Consider the following 17,824-nt stretch of genomic DNA (forward strand, 5'->3'; position numbering starts at 1 on the left):
ACAAGCAAATCAGTAATGTGAGTCATTTATTTTCTCCTAAACAAATTATTTGGCTGTGTTTTGGTGCTCTACATGGAAGCATTGGCCTTTGTCTTTGGGGATGACTGGCACAGGAACCCCTTTAGCCCTTTCGTACTCTTGAGGTCATATACTGGAGACAGACAGATATATTTAGCCTGAAAGACATAATTTGCTCAGCCTGGAAAAGAAAGAAAGTATAGAAATCTAAGGAGATGTTAGTGAGCACAGTGCCTAGAAGGGAGTAGGCACTCAATAAACACTGTTGAAGGAGATAAGAAAAGCAGGGAAGAAGGGAAGGGAGGGTGTTCAATAGGAAGATACCATGGAAACCCATATTTTAAGAGACATATCCTCATGAGTTCAGCTGTGTTTAGAATCGACTTCTTAAAACAAAAAAGTCCCTACTGATCGCCAGGGACTCCTTGTCTTTATTTCTGCGTTTCTTTGCGTGGCTTCTGAGAACCTTTTGGCCCAAGTACACATACTTATGAATAACTGGATTATGCTACCCAAGGAATACCACACTTCCCCTACAGTATAATTCCTTTTCCATTGCGTGGGATACTAGCGAAATGCAGAAATTGACCAGAACCACGAGCACGGTGTATGTCTGCAAATAGTAGGATTCTGATGATGCAAGTATATGGCTATAAAATTGATCTTATGACACAGACTATGCATGTTTTCTAGCTGGTCTTGCCTTAAGTGCTTTTTCTAACAGTATTTTCATCGTGCAAAAAGAAAAGAAAGCTAGTCATTCAGCACTGAATAGTTCAAAATATTGACTACCTGAACTTTCATGACAGGTGAGCTCTACCTCTGTCTATTTTCCCTCTCGTACCTCTCCCTTTCCCTCCATCCCCACCTCCCTTCATCCTTGGTTCCCTTCTCAGTTCATTGTTTCTCAGTATGAAATCAATAAGGCTTATTTTTCTTAGTCTCTTCTATTCAAACAGAACTGTATTTTTAAAAATAAATATGTTTTCTAACACTATTTTTCAATATTCATTTCCTTATCTTTTAAAAGTCTCCTCTTCTTGTCTCCTCTACAGTATTTTTCACTCCTTTAATTGCTGCTATTAAATGTGATTAGTTTATATTTTAAAAATTCTTCTCTCTTTTTTCATGTCTTCCTTTATATGACTCTGTTTGACTAGGTTTATGTTTTTCTGACCTATTTACTCTGACTGTGAGTTTTCATGGCTTTTTTGGCCTTGCTTGCCTGAAGGTACCCTGCTCACTCTGAAGACAGTGCTGTGGTAGAGGCCAGTACTGAGAGTGCTGGGGCCCTCAGCCACTGGAGCTACTTGTAGCGTCTGGGGACTTTAGGTGGGAAGGAGAGAAGCTACACTTGTATTTCTTCCTTCTCTGTCACACATCTTCAACCCTGGTATCAGATAATCTTTGAGAGGAGCTGAAGTCAAGGAGGAGGGACTGATGAGGCCAGCTGAATAATTTTATTAGGGATAGAGTTTCTTTCTTCTACCTTATCCGTTCCCTACCCCAGGTCATACTCCCTCATTATTTCTTGTTTCCCTGAAGTGTTCTTCTAACATGTCAGCCCACACCAATATCTCCCTTCTCTGAAGCAAACTCCTGCAGTGCTTATCTCTACCATTCATCTTGGCACTAAATCATAGAGTGTCTTAACATTATTTAACTTTCCTGAAAGTAATCTTGTCTTTGAAGCATGATTATAAGCTCAAGGACAGCAGAGTACACATCTTCTGTAGATTTTCAGTGGTACCTATAAACAGCTCCCTGTTTAGAATAGGCCTTTAATGAACATTTTGCAGTTGTTTTCTGTGAAATCAAATTTCTGCTCAGCTATTCCTTTCCCACTTAATTTGAACTCAGGCTGTTTTTGTTCTATCAAACCTGTTTCACAGAGGAGGATTGATAGGGTTTAGCAGCTGCCTCAGTGTTATGAAGTGGTTGCATTGCAACTTAGAGCCGTTAACTCTTTTTTAGATTCTTCTTTAGATTATTATTTTTTAATTTACATCATTTAAAAGATTAATAGTTGCTGCCCAGGATTTCCACTTTGGGCATTAAACTATCATATTCTAAAGGATCCTTCAATCACGATGCAACTAGCTCTTGTATGAATTAATGTGTGTGAGTAAATACATGTACTTGAATTTCAGTTTCCAATGATTTGTTGATAGTATATTGATCTTGTATCCTGGGACTTTGCTAAATTATACTTCTAGTACTTTTTTGGTAGATTTCTTAGGAATTTCTACACAATCATGTCGTCTGAAAATAAAGAAAATAAAAACTTATTTTATTTTCAATCTTTTGGCCTCATCAGATATTATTACAATATTAAATAGAAATAGTGGGAGCAGCTATCCTTGCATATATTATTTTTAATGTATTGCTTACTTAAAAGAACAGTGATCTGAAAACAAATCAAGGGGCTGAAGGAAAATGCAAAGGCTGAGTTTTCTCTAGAAGCAAAATGCCAATACTAGTTCTAGGAATAGTAAACTAAACCTCCATCCAGCAACAGCAGAATACACGTTCTTCTCAAGTTCACATGAAGCATTCAACCAAGTTAGATCACATTCTGGGCCATAAAGCACACTTTGGCAAAATTGAAAGCATAGAAATCATATAAAAAATATACTCTCAGATTACAGTGAAATTAAGCCATAAATTAATAACAGAAAGATAACCTGGAAAAATCCCAAAATATTTGGAGATTAAACAACACATTTCTAAATAACACATGGATCAAGGAATAAGTCTCAAATTAAAAATATTTTGAAATAAATGAAAATACAACTTATCAAAGTTGGTGAGATGCAATGAAAGAAATGTTTAGAGGGGAAGTTATAGCACTGAGTACATATATTAGAAAATAAATAGTCTAAGCTTCTACCTTAACAAACGAGAAAAAGAAGAGCAATGTAAACCTAAGTCAAGCAGAAGAAAAATAATAATAAATTATACCAGAAATCAGTGAAATTGAAAACAGGAAAACAATAGAGAAAATAAATGAAACCATAGGCTGGTTCTTTGAAAAGATCAATAAAATTGATAAACATCTAGCCTGGCTAATAAAGAGAAAAAAAGAGAAGACACAAATTACTAATATCAGAAATGAGAAAGAAGTCATCATGGACGTTAAAAGGATAACAGAGGAATATTATGAGCAACTCCATGCTCACAAATTTGATAACTAATGGGCAAATTTTTAAAAAGACATTCTACTAAAACACAAGAAGAAATAGATAATTTGAATAGCTCCATATTTATTAAAGAAATAGAGATTGTTGCTAAAAAACTTTCTCACAAAGAAAACTCCAGGCCCAGATGCCTTTGCTGGTGAATTCTACCAAATGTTTAAGGAAAAAATAATGCCACTACTACATAAACTCTTCCAGAAAATTAAAGAGGAGAGAATACTTCCCAGCTTATTCTTTGAGACCAGCATTACCCTGACACCAAAACCAAAGACATTACCAATATTTAAAATCCCAACATCTACCAAATTGGCACCCAGTCCTGAAATAGTCATCACTTCTTGCCTGCCCCTCCATGGTTCTTTTGATTGTAAGTTATCCTGACCCAGGACTTAGAGTTTAAATGGCCTCAAACTGTACTGCTTGACCTTCTGCTTCCTGGTTCCAGGTGTTTGGACCCAAGGGCAGTCATTTAATTTACATCTGAAGACTGGCTTGAAAAGATGTACTGGAACCCAATCAACTGCTGTTCTCCTGAGATTGGCCTAAGAGACACAAAAGGAATGAATAGTTGATGGTGAGAGCTGAGGATGGAGACTCATACTGGCTAAGCCTGGTTAGACCTATACCTGTTTAAGAAATTGAATCAGTAATTAATAACCTCCCCCATTAAACATCCATCAGTCCACATGGTTTCAGTGGTGACTTCTACCAAGCATACCAATCCCTATAATCTCTTCCAGAAAATAGAAGCAGAAGGAACACTTCCTAATTCATTTTATAAGGCTGGCATTACTCTAATACTAAAACCAGAAAGACATTACAGGAAAGGAAAACAGCAAACTGATGTCTCTCGTTAACATAAATACAAAATCCTCAAAAATATTAGCAAATAAAATCTAACAATGTTTAAAAGGTATTATATACCACAGCCAACTGGAATTCATTCCATGTGTACAAGACTGGTTCAGTAGTCAAAAATCAATTACTGTAATCTGTCACATCAACAGGCTAATGAAGAAAAATCATGTGATAATATCTATACATACATAAATAGCATTTGACAAAATCCAACAACCATTCATGTTAAAAACTCTCAGTAAACCAGGAATAGAAGGGAAATTCCTTAACTTGATAAAGAACATCTATATGAAACCTATAGCTAATACCATACTTAATGGTGAGGAACTAGATGCTTTCTCTCTATGACTGGGAACAAGGCAAAATAGTCTCTCTTCAATGTTGAGTTCCTATTCAACATTGTACCGGAAGTCCTAGCTAATACAGTTAAGATAAGAAAAAGAAATAAAAGGTATACAGATTGGGAAGGAAGAAATAAAAGTGTCTTTGCTTATGATATGGTTTCTATGTAGAAAATCCCTAGAATTGACCAAAAAAAAAAAAAACCCAGAAAAACAAAAATAGCCTCTGGAATTAATAAGTGATTATAACAAGGTTGCATGACACAAAGTTAATATACAAAAGTCATTTGCTTTCCTATACACCAACAATGAATACTTGGAATTTGAAATAAGAAAAACAGTGCCATTTGTATTGCCACAAAAACGAGAAATACTTAGGTACAAACCTAACAAAATATGTACAAGATCTTTATGAGGAAAAATGTAGAACTCTGATGGAATTAATTAAAGGAAATCTAGATAAATGGGGAGATATCCCATGGATAGGACAACTCAGTATTGTCAAGATGTCAGTTCTTTCCAACTTGATCTGTAGATTAAATGCAATCCCAGTCACAATCCTGATAAGTTATTTTGTAGATATCAATAAACAGGTTCTAAGGTTTATATGGAAAGGCAGAAGAGCCAATAATATTGAAGGAGAAGAAAAAAGTTGTAGAATCGACAGTACCCAACTTCAAGACTTACTGTGAAGCTACAGTAATCAAGACAATGTACTATTGGTAAAAGAATAGACAAATAGGTCAATGGAATAGAATAGAGAGCCCAGAAGTAAATCCACACAAATATAGTCAGTGATCTTTAACAAAGGAGTAAAGGCAGTAATTGAGAAGGGATAGTCTTTTTGACATGGTGCTAGAACTAGACATCCACATGCAAAAATGAATCGAGACACTGACCTTGCACCTTTCACAAAAATTAGCTCAAAATGGATCATAGACCTAATGTAAAATGCAAAACTATAAAAATCTTAGAAGATAGTATAGGAGAAAATATAGGTGACCTTGGGTTTGGCAATGAGTTTTTAGATACAACACTAAAAGCATGATCCATGGAAGGAAAAAATGATATGTTGGACTTCCTTAAAATGAAAAACTGATCTGCAAAACGTACTGCAAAAGAGAAAAGACAAGCCACATGCTGACAGAAAATATTTGCAAATCACATGTTAGATGAAGAACTTGTGTCCGAATTATATCAAGAACTCTAAAATTCGGCACTAAGAAAACAACTCAATTAAATAATGGGCAAAAGATCTAAGATTCCTCACCCGGGAAGATACACAGACAGCAAATAAGCATATGAAAAAATTCTTGACACCATATGTCATTGGGGAATTTCAAACTAAAATGAGGTGCCATTGAACATCTATTAAAATGGCTAAGATCCAAACAAAATGAAACAAAACAAACCTGACAACACCAAATGCTGACAAGGATGTGAAGCAACAAGAGCTCTCATTCATTGCTGGTAGGAATGCAAAATGGTACAGTCACTTTGGAAGACGGTTTGGCACTTTCTAACAAAGCTAAGAATAGTCTTGCTATGTGATCCAGCACTCTCCTAGGCATTTACCCAAATGGGCTGATAATTTATGTTCACACAAAAACCTGCATATGGCTGTTAATAGCAAATTTATTCTTAATTCCTCCAAACTGGAAGCAACCAAGATGTCCTTTAAAAAGTGAATGGATAAACAGACTGTGGCACATCCATAAATGGAATATTATTCAGCATTAAGAAATAATGAGCTAGTAAGCCGTGAAAAAACATGAAGGATGCAATATTTTTTATGCATTGCATCCTTAATGCACATTGCTAAGTGAAAGAAACCAGTCTGAAAAGGCTACCTCCTATATGATTCTAGCTATATGATGTTCTGGAAAAGGCAAAATGAAGGAGACAGTAAAAAGATCAGTGTTTGTCAGGAGTTTAGGGGGAACAGGGAGGGATAAATTGGTGGAGCACAGGATATTTAGGGCAGTGAAGAAACTATTCTGTGCTAAGTGATGGTGGATACATGACATTATGCATTTTTCAAAACCCATAGAACTGTATAACACAAAGAGTGAAGCCTGATTTAATCTATGGACTTTATCAATACTGGTCCATCAGTTGTAACAAATGTACAACACTAAAGCAAGATATTAAAAACAGAAGAAACTGAGGAGGGGAATAGCAGGTATATGGAACCTCTGTGTACTGTCTGCTCAGTCTTCTGTAAACCTAAAACTGTTTTAAAAATTAAAGTATTAAGTTTTAATACAAAAACAAAAAGACCACGCAGATTTGAAAAAGAACAAAGTAGAACTTTTAGAAATAAAAATATAAACATTGAAATTAGCAGATTAGACCCTAGTAAAGAGAGCTGAATGATAGATCTGAATAAATTATTCAACTGCAGCACAGAGGAAAAAGGAGAACAGAAACAACTTAAATGTCTTTCAGTAGAGGGCTGATTGAATACATTAAGCTACACCCATGCACACACATGCATGCGTGCACACACGCACCTATATACATACACACAGAAATACACATTGGAGTCCAAAGAAACCATTAAAAACGTCTATAGCATATTGTTAACTTTTTAAAAAGCAAATTCTAAAGCTCATGTACAATTGATCTTGTTTCGTAAAATTGTGTGTGTGTGTATATCTGCCTACAGACATGTCTAGAAGGATGGTCATGAATATGTGAACCTTAGTTATTTCTGGATGATGAAATTTGAGTTGATTTTTTACCTTCTCTTTGCTTTCCTGTATAGTTTGAATTGTTTAGAAGAGTATTTTTTCACATATTTACAAACACAACAAAGCTATGTTTACATAAAATATTTTTAAAAAGAGATGGAAAATATGAATGGTTAAAGACATTGAGGATGGAGTTGGAGTTCCAGAGCAGAGAACAGAAAGATTGATATTCAAGGAAATGATGATAGTGATTAAGAATATCCAGAAATTATAAGAGACAAAAACTCAGAGATGCTGCAAGCACAATGCTTCACAATCAAAATAAAAAAGAAATTGATAGACATATTGTGATGAATCTTAAAACACTGAGACAAAGACAAGATCTGAAAAGCAACCAGACAGAAGAGGCAAATCATCAACAAAGAAATGATAACCAGAGACTTACAGCAGAGATTTCTTGTAAACACCATTGCAAGATAGAAAATATTGGAATAATGTTCTCAAAGTATTGTGAGAAAATGATTGTCTCCCTAGAATTGAGTAACCTTCTGGGAGTATCTTTTGAGTATGAGGGTGCAATAAATATATGTTCAGAATTGAGACTTTACCCCAACAAATATTTACTAAATGAAATTCTAAGAAATCATGAGAATAAACATTTTTAAATCTTATTAAATATAAGAAATCCTTCTCTGTATAAAATAATAATTTTATAACATGCCCCTGGAGAAGAGTGATTAGATTTTGTGTTCTAAGGCCCTCATAATTGTTTGGGAGGAATGTTAAGATATATATTAACTTTATACTTAATTTTCTTAGATATGCATGATAAAATATCGTGGATAATCAGTGAAAGAACATGAAAGATGTTCATGTTCTTGAAAGATGTACGTGTTCATGTACATGAAAGGTCATGTACAATTTCCAAACCAATAAAAGAGGGAAATTATAAAACAAACAACAAACATTAATCAAGTTGAAAAAAGAGGCAAGATGGGAGAAGACAGGAAGTAAAGTAAAGCAAGACAAATAAAAAGCATTAGGTCCAAATATCACACGGTACATTATTTAACACAAAATATGATCACAATAAATACAAATGTATTAAACTGGCCAGTTAAAAGACACAGGTTTTCATATTGAATAAAATAAAACATAGCCATACATCATTTAAAGGGACACATGAAAATAATAAAGATGTAATTGAGAGAGAGTAATATGATGGGAAAAGATCTATCAGGAAAATACTAAAGAAAAGCTTACATGGCTTTACTAATATTAAACAAAATAGTCTTTAAGACACAAAGCTTCATTAGTAATAAAGAGGGTCACTTCATATTGATAAATGGTTTTGTTTTATCAGAGAATCTAATAGTTCCACTTAAATTCACTAATAAAATAACCTAAAATTTATAAGTATAAAAATGATAGAGCTAAGGGATATATTGACAAATCTACCACCAAAGTGGGAGATTTCAACACAGCTTTCTAATTATCAGTAGGACAAGCAGATGAAATGTTAAGAAAGATCAATTTCTCCCATTACTGGTGATGTTAACTTTGATCACTTGATTAAGGTGCTGTCTGCCAAGTTTCTCCAATGATAAGTTACTATTTTCTACTTTGTCATTAATAAGCATCTTTAGGGGAGATACTTTGAAACTACATAAACATCCAATTTTTCATTATACTTTTACCCACTAATTTTACCATCCATTGATGATATTTGCCTGAAACAATTACAATTGTGGGATTTGACACATTGGTGGTAATCTAATTCCATCATTCTTTGACAGCTATTAGTTTGAATTCTACTGTTAAGAACAGCTTTTCCTTATCCCCCATTTATTTATTCATAAAAAATTTATATCATTTTGGACTCTTGGGTGCCTTTTTTATTCTTTGGGTAATAATCCATTACTATCACTATTTGTTTTGTTGCTTAAATTGTCCCAGTATTGGCCATTGGGAGCCCCTTCATGTTGGCTCCTGTGTCCTTTTGATATGTCCCCATCAGTTTCTGAGCATGTACTTGATTTCTGGCACCATAATATTCCAGGATCATCTTGTCCTTTCCCTCTAGAGCCCTGAGATATATTGTTTTTTAAGGAGCCCTGGTCAGAGAAGAACACTTTAGACAGCATTCAGAACTTTTGAAATTGCTCAGAGAAGATGAAAACCTTCAAGTATTTTGGAGGAATTTGCTTTCCTTTGTTTTTTAAGTGTCATAAGGCTAGGTCTATAAGAAATAATAGTATAGTAAAACTATCAAATATTTTAATGTTTGGCATACCAGGAAAAATAGTCATCACATTTACCATCTGGGTCCAATGGAGGCTATAAAGTTTTAAAATAAAGTTATTTTATGAAAAATTTAGAAAAGTGAAAGTTAAGAGACAGTGAAAACAACAGAACAAGAATTTAAACATAACAAAACCAATTTTTCTTCCATATTTTCCTGGTATTGGAGGTATATGTACCTGAAGTGAGCAATGGCCTTTGAATACAACTAACTACTCATCAGCCATCATGTTTGAAACTGGAAATATTTATGCCATAAATACTGATGGCAGATTTTAAACACATCTCTTATAGGTTGTATCTTACTGTTACTTCTGGTTCTTCTTGCATTTGCATTATCATAATGTAATACTGTTGAAAAGTTTGAAGGCTCATAATTTTGTAGAAGAGAGCATGGCCATTTTTCTTCCATAATTACAAAAGCATTTTCATTTTTAGTTTTATAAATGTAAATTAGATTGATCAATCCAATGAACTTTTTTATTTCTACGTAATATCTGTACTCCAGTCACCTTGGTGTATACACCTACCTTCAGCATGTTTCCATTTTTGAATCACATCAGGTAAATTTTTACCCGCAAATATCATGAAAGATAAAAGAATTCTTACATGTTCTCTTATCAAAACAGGATGGTTTTAAGTTATTAAGTCCTTCCTATTAATGACTAGTTGGGTTAGACTGTCATATTTCCTTTTTGTGTTGATAAGTATCTTGTTTGCTCTCTGATTATTAATTTGGAGAAAATGCATTTATTTATCCTAAAGACTCATAGTCCAAGATTTTGCTTATACAGTCAATTTCACCCTCATCAGCAGTCTCTAGTGTTTCTGTCTCTTTGCCTTCAGCGTCTGACTCATCTAACAGTTATGAAATGCCTTTTTCTATTAGTTTTCTTCTCTTTCTCATTATGGACAGAAATGAAAAATTCTGAATTCTTAACTGTGTTCAGTGAAAGGTAAAAAGAATATGACAAAGATGGTGTCTCCACACTTCTTTATTTATACCCTTTTGAGACATAATGCATTACTTTGGATAATACAATAATAAAACCAAAGGATGATGAAATAGTGGGGATGTGTTTATTCATTTCTAGACAGTTCCATAATGTTTTTGTTTCCTTATTATTTTAAGGTTTTTTTAAGCACAGTTGGAAATAAGTGATGAGTGATGAAATAATTCTGAGAATGATGAAATTAGCAATATGTTTCAAGATACAGGAAAAGCTCACTAAGATCCCATAATGTATTTTAGATTGACAAAATGATCAGTGTACTTAAATGATAACAGTAAGAGAATGAATTTTATTCTATTAAAAAATAAGTAATTTTTCTCTTTGATCTTTGGAAGACCTCTAAGAAACAATAAAAGTCATCAAATATCAATCCTTACATACATTTAGAACTGTTCAACAAAGAAGCTTAAAACTATAATTGGATCTGATGATGTTCCAAGGGTTAAGAAGTTTCAGTCAAATAGTGAATAAAAGGAATAAGGAATATTGGCAAGACCCATTCTTCTTTAAACCTGATAATCTCTGGAAGTGAATCTTTAATGAAACTAACCTCTTAATTTTTTTCTTTTGCTACCTTTGAGATCATATTGTATTTCAAAGGAGTGTGCAGATTTGATGAGCTGTGAAATGATAGGAAATTTGTTAAATGGAGTGAAAAGAGAACTAGATCAGGAGTCCAAGAACTATAGATCTAATTTAGGCTTGGACATAACTAGTTGTGTTTCTTTGGGCTGAGCAGTCCTGGAAACCACGGTGTAGTGGAAAGAGCAGCAGACTTTGAATCAGAGCCACGATGAGAACCTGCTTCTTCGGACTTTTAACCTCTCAATTTTTTCATCTTCAGTTGAGATAATAAAATCCTGCCATTAGGGTTGTTGTGAGTATTTAATGAACTACTAGAGACTGTTGACCCTGGAAGGCTGGAACTCTTAATCATTTTTGCCTCTCCTGTGTCTAGAAATATCTATGCATTTATTGAATACATTATGCAAATGAATACAGTATGTTAAGCATGTTTAGACATTCATAGTGAAAACTTTAAAAAATTGTTACTCAATTAGAAGGTCACTGTGTTTGTGCTCAATACATTTGTATTAAGTGCTTTTACAGGTTTAAGGTCTTCCCGCCCCCCCCCCCTCCGCCTTTATCTTAAAAAGCCTTCAGGAAAAGAAGACTCGTTCAACACAGACTCATTGTTTTATCAAATCAAGGAAAAAGCAAAGCTTTGGCATAATCTAGAACTTAATTTTTAAAATTGTAGATCTACACTCAGCCTCGTCCGTGATTATTAAAATGCCAGGCAGTAGTAAATCAGTTTATCATTGTGTTTGTTCTAAACTGACTGACTACTGAATGGTTCATAGGTTCAGAAATTTTCACTGTTGTGCCATAATTTTTTTATTTTATTTTATTTTTTTGCGGTACGCGGGCCTCTCACTGTTGCGGCCTCTCCCATTGCGGAGCACAGGCTCTGGACGCGCAGGCTCAGCGGCCATGGCTCACGGGCCCAGCCGCTCCGCGGCATGTGGGATCTTCCTGGACCGGGGCACGAACACGTGTCCCCTGCATCGGCAGGCGGACTCTCAACCACTGCTCCACCAGGGAAGCCCCATAAATTTTATAGAGTAAAATATCTTTGTGTATTCTTTGGGCTTTCATAGTCCAAAAATATTAGTTTGGATTTCTCTCTTAATATCAATAAAAATTTTTTAATGTTTTTGCCTATATTTTCCCTCCTTCGTTAATGCGTATCTTACAAATCTTCTGAGAAATTGACTTGAATAATTTCTTAAACCATTTCTTTGCCATTTTAATATAATCTTTATTTCCTATGTAAAGAAACCAAGGCTCTTAAGAAATCCTAGAGAGACCCATTTGAAAGTTATAGACCTTTTCCTTTTGCTGAGCCACATAGCCTACCCAGCAAAAGGAAAGAAATCTAACTTGGATTTACACATGTAAGTTGTTTAACTCACCAGTTGGTTTGGTCAGAGTCATTGCTCAGTTCAGGATCTGACTATAAATTAGGCAAATGCTTATTCCAGCACCCTTCAGATTTCCTTGTGAAGTCACTTATTCCTCTGACAGAGAAACTAGTAGCTAAGGCTGGATGACTGTCAGTTTGATCCACGATCTACCCTTTTGGGATATTGGCCAGAGCTTGGACTATAATAAATACTTCCTCAATCTCAGTGTGTGGTTTGTAGGTATGTGAGACTGTCTATCCTTCCTTCCTTGTTTGACTCTCTGAGTAGTTGACAGGTTCACTAAAGGTAAGAATTATATTTAATCTTTGGCTGATGTTGAGTTAAAAATATCACAAAGGAAATTTCTGAATTGGGGGTGAGGCTGGACTGCATAATGATCTAGGGTTTCTTGTAACACTTCAAATTCTATACTTTAATTATATAGCAGCAAGCATACAGAGCCAGTATTACTACTGTGGTACTTCCATATAATACGGCACCATTGACTGACTTCCTGTCACCTGTCTCATGGATCCCATTCTGTTGTCTACTCCCTTAGATTTTTATTAACAATGAGTGGCAGAACTCGGAGAGTGGGAGAGTGTTCCCTGTCTATAATCCAGCCACAGGAGAACAGGTGTGTGAAGTTCAAGAAGCAGACAAGGTATGTTTGTCTTAGAAAAAAATTTCGTATGAAATAACTACCTTCAGACAACAAAGCAATAAACTTATGCTCTCCAGACATCACCACTGACGTTCATTCATCACCTTTTTTGTGAAAGCAGACGGTTCTACCTTTATTTGTAGCTATCCCTCTCTTCACTTGTGTCTCTTCCTCTCTAACAGGCAGATATAGACAAAGCAGTGCAGGCAGCCCGCCTGGCTTTCTCTCTTGGCTCAGTGTGGAGAAGGATGGATGCTTCAGAAAGAGGACGTCTGTTGGATAAGCTTGCAGACTTGGTGGAACGAGACAGGGCAGTCCTTGCAGTAAGTGACCTAAGAAAGCATCACGTCTTTACCCCAAATTTACCATTCCATTGAAATTTAGATTCCTCAGTCTTTCTGAAAGTATGATGTGAAGCAGACCTGGGGAACAAGCTAAGGAGTACGTAATACACATGAAAAATGGGAGAGGTTTGGCTTTTGGGATCAGATGGGGAAGTGGAGGACCAGCTGAGAGTCTCTTCTTATTGAATTTTGAAGAACAAAACCATAGCTTCCCATGACTGGTAAGGACCTTCCTGCTTTCCTCGTCCCCCTTCCTCCCGCCCTCAACAAAAAGAACAAAAACAGTCAAGCAACAGGAGAGTCACCATGCTCCTTGCAGGAAACCAATACCAAATTACTGTTGGCAGTCAAAAGAGTTTTACCTCTCCAGAGTTAGCCCCTCTTGACTAAAGAGAATCCTTCAGAAGCAGAGAGCATGATATGGACCTCTCATATCCTTCTGCTCCCTTTGTTCTTTTAGAACTAATAGGAGAGACAGAAGGAGACAGCAACTTTCTTTCACTAAAACAATCATTTTCTCACATAAGGAATGTCCCCTCTCCTAGTGGTTTATTGTTGTTATTGTTGTTGCTATTTTAAAAATAAAAGTCAGCTTCTTAGAGAATACCAACTTTTTTGGAAATTGGAACCATTTAGGAATGCCTGTGCAGTATACCTGTCTTGCAGGGATCTCCACCTGCATGACCCATAGTTGATCATTTAATATTTAGGGCATCCTCGTTGAGCCAGGGCATTAAAGCCATGAACACTATATTCTACCTTCTGCTTGGGAAATCAGAGCACTATTGGGTTCGCTTTGGGAGAGGGAAGCATTAGTACTCTTCCTCAGTGTCGTTTCTGCCATGGCTCTCCCTCCTACCATCCCTTTCATGCGTCTGTTCATAGTGTGGAAACGAAAATGAATCCTTTATGGAGATGGTTTAGAACTCTTGCTATATATAACATTTATTTATCTATAAAAATATTTTCTAGTTTGGTACTTCAAGGAATACTGTTTCCAATGAGGTGTTTATATATATTGGGAAAAGGTGTTCCATGGAAATTCATAAGACACTTAGCATATTAAAGATTCTGACAAGCCCTACTCAGTGTTTCTCAAACCTGTCGGAGCCTCAACACTATTTCTCTGGCTAACCTGTCAATATCGTACAAAACAGAATTCTTTGGAGCACCTTGGGGGAATGCTGGTCTATATGCTGTCTCTTTGCTGGATTATGATTTCTTTGAGAGTGAAAATTATATTTTACTCCATTTTTTGTAATCCTAGCATAGTTTGTGACACAAACGGTGAATGGGGGCACATTGGTGGTCTGTAAGTATCTGTTTAATTGAGTTAAATCCATAGAATATTTATAACATTAGATTAGCAGTACTTACTAGATGATGATATAGGTAATTTCTGCTGTTGTATTTTCATGTCATAAAATTCATATGCCATCCTGTTTCTGACATATGTCTCACTGTGGTCAAGTCCTTTTTCCCATCACATTTAAATGTGATTTCTACTTTTAAACACTCCCAAGCCATGAGAGGAGTGAGTTTTGTTAAGAGGTAGCCTCTAGAATATAGGGGGAGCTCCTGACCAGAATACTGAAGTTAATACTGCACCCAGGTGAACACAATTGAAAATAAACTTAGGGCTGGCAACTCTCAGGTAAGTTTAGCTGGTGTCAGCAGCTCATTGGGATGGACCATTTAGGTGGCCCAATTCTGGTTACTGACTCTACTTCAGTCTATGCTGTCAGGACCTTGGCTCTCTGCCTGCTGTGTGGAGAATGTAATGCTCATCTCACAGACGTATAAATATTCTAAAAAGGACTGGGAAAGAACTTGATTTCCTTAAATAAAGGTGAGCCAATATACAGTGAATAGGTCACATGATATTTTAAAATGAGTTCCATCTTATACACATGGTGAGTGGAAAAATTGCACTGTAAATAATATTTTCATGTCATTGAATGGAAAATATTTCAATTTTAGTTTTGTCAGCACTCAAATAATTTTCGTACCAGTATGTGTTGTAAAATGTCCTTGAAGAGAAGGACATGAGATTACAAACATATTTTTTTTATTTTATTTGTTAAATATGTAACACCTTTACTATTTCTCAGGTCGAAATACTCTTCTCATTTCATTGTGTTCATTTGTAATTCTTTATGTTACAGATTTACCCTATTTAGGAATGTGTCATTAAAATAATAACATTTATCATCTAAAACTGCTTAATAACTCTATTTTTATTAAATGGACCAGATACTTCTCTCTTAATAGATCATGGTTATTAACATAAATATTTATGAAAAAACAGCCCTCAAGTTGTTAATAGTATGAGCTTCCCTAGAGGAGATCTTGTTTACTTGGTGGTAGTAAATAAGCTCGCTGTGCACCGTGGCTATTCCATTTCTCAGCAGGGGTCTTGGCAGTGTGGAGAACGTTTTATAGTCTCATCAACTGCATAAAAGCCCATGTCCCTGCCCCTCATTTTGGATTCAGAATACTGGTGTAGACTCCGAAAAATCCCCACGCAGCTCTGATCATTAATACAACAGAAGCTGGTTTGACAAGCAGAACACTTCCTTATCACCAGTTGTGTTTATATTTTGGGATAGTGGTTACTGGAAACACACAGGCACAAGAACACACACATATAAGTTCATTGTGGTTTTTACTGGAAACTAAACTAAACAGATGGTACTAAAAATCTTTTCATTTGGGAAATCAGAGTTGACCAGGTATGCATCATTGTTCAGATTCATTTGTATTCTCTCTATTCCTGTTTTCTTCTGCTGTAGAAGTTACTTAGTGTATCACTGGAAAGTTCTCTCCATTTCTTTTCCTACAGACCATGGAATCCCTAAATGGTGGCAAACCGTTCCTGCAAGCTTTTTACGTCGATTTGCAAGGAGTCATCAAAACCCTTCGGTACTACGCAGGCTGGGCTGATAAAATTCACGGGATGACCATTCCTGTAGGTATGTGTAATCTGAGTATGTTGAAAAGGGAAACATGAGGCTTCACCAGAAACACACTTTTGCCACCAAACACAAACAGCAGTCACATGGAGTACAGATCTGAGCACACTTTTACAGCAGCTTGAACCGAACAAAGAACTAAACAGATTATGTCACTAATTCTGACAGTATCCTTATTTCAATAGGCAGACAGTCCACACACAGGTGTGGGGGCAAGCCACATCAGTACGTCTCTCAGCTAAGGAACAGGCGTGTGTTTGTCAGCTGCAAAGTGTTTAGCACTGTGGTAGGTTAGGTGCTGGGAGTGTGGAGAGGCGCTAGGTGTGGGGAAGCCAGGGAAGATTCTGAGAAGATTAAGACTTGGCCCTTGCTCTCCTGAAACTAAGATCTTGTTTGGTAGGAGATCCTCTAAAATGTTAACAGTTGTTTTTTCTTAATGGTGAGATTATGGATTATTTATTATTTCTTTTTCATATTTTTCTATGTTTTCTGTATTTCCTATAAGTTACTTTCACAGTCTGTAAAAACAACCACCATCCTGACACTTTTTTTTAAGATCCAGGTTTGGAGACAAAACCAGTAACACAAAACAAAGATCTCTACAGGAGAGTTACAGTTAGGTGCTAAGTCGTGTGGCTTGGCCTGTCAGTGCTGTAGCCCTTTAAAGGAGAGGGAAAGTATCCAAACTACGTTGGGGGAAAGGTCTCGGTCTGAGCATGAATACTAGCTGTAGCTAAGATCAAATGAAATGCTTTCACAGCAGCCCCAAGGGGAAGGCACTGTTATTATTAACATCTTCATTGACAGAGGAGAAAACTGAGGCCTAGAAAGGTTAGTTTTCCTGATTCACCCAGCAAATAAATTGTAGAGCTGAAACTTTGACATTAGAGCCTGGTGAATCACTTCACTAGAAGATCCATTTTAGATACTGAGTAGAAGAGATATCACGGCAGGAAAGGGACCAACTGGAAGACATAGGACGATATTGGCAGTGGTGAATACATATAAAGAAAGAAGATACATGTTTTTGAGTGGCTTCTGGGTGCTGCTAAGTCACGTGCCAGGTACTCTACCCGTGTTCTCCGGAAAACAGCCTGCTTTCCATGTACACACTAGGAAGAGTGGAAAGTGATGCTGGGGACTCTGGAGTGCCCAGTTCGGGCCTTCCTAGGCTCAGGAGGATTGGTTTACCAGAAAAGGGGATGATTGGCTAATACTGTAGCTGGCTTAGAGCAGTGCTTCTCAAACTTGAATGTGCATATGTATCACCTGGAATCTTCTTCAAGTGCAGGTCTAGGATGGGGCCTGAGATTCTGTATTCCTAACAAGCTGCCAGGTGATGCCTATGCTGCCGGGTTCTCTGCCTTGCGTAGTGAGGAGACGATACAGAGACCAGCACCAACCATGTGGCCATTGCGATGCCTCATTTAGCAAGAAGAGAAGAAGTCACAGTGAG

General features: G+C 36.2%; 1 protein-coding gene across 1 annotated transcript in view; it reads left to right on the top strand.

The window, feature by feature from the left end:
- Positions 1-17,824, top strand: part of ALDH1A2 (aldehyde dehydrogenase 1 family member A2) — a 95,771-nt gene that overhangs the window by 22,990 nt on the left and 54,957 nt on the right. Inside the window, exons 2-4 of the mRNA XM_022579608.2 lie at positions 12,948-13,052; positions 13,235-13,375; positions 16,239-16,368. Of these exons, the coding sequence (XP_022435316.1) occupies positions 12,948-13,052; positions 13,235-13,375; positions 16,239-16,368 (376 nt within the window). The remainder of the gene's footprint in view (positions 1-12,947; positions 13,053-13,234; positions 13,376-16,238; positions 16,369-17,824) is intronic.

This window comes from Delphinapterus leucas, chromosome 2, assembly GCF_059928025.1.
Source record: "Delphinapterus leucas isolate spDelLeu-1000000601 "Yukka" chromosome 2, BTC_Dleu_Yukka2, whole genome shotgun sequence".
NCBI lineage: Eukaryota > Metazoa > Chordata > Mammalia > Artiodactyla > Monodontidae > Delphinapterus > Delphinapterus leucas.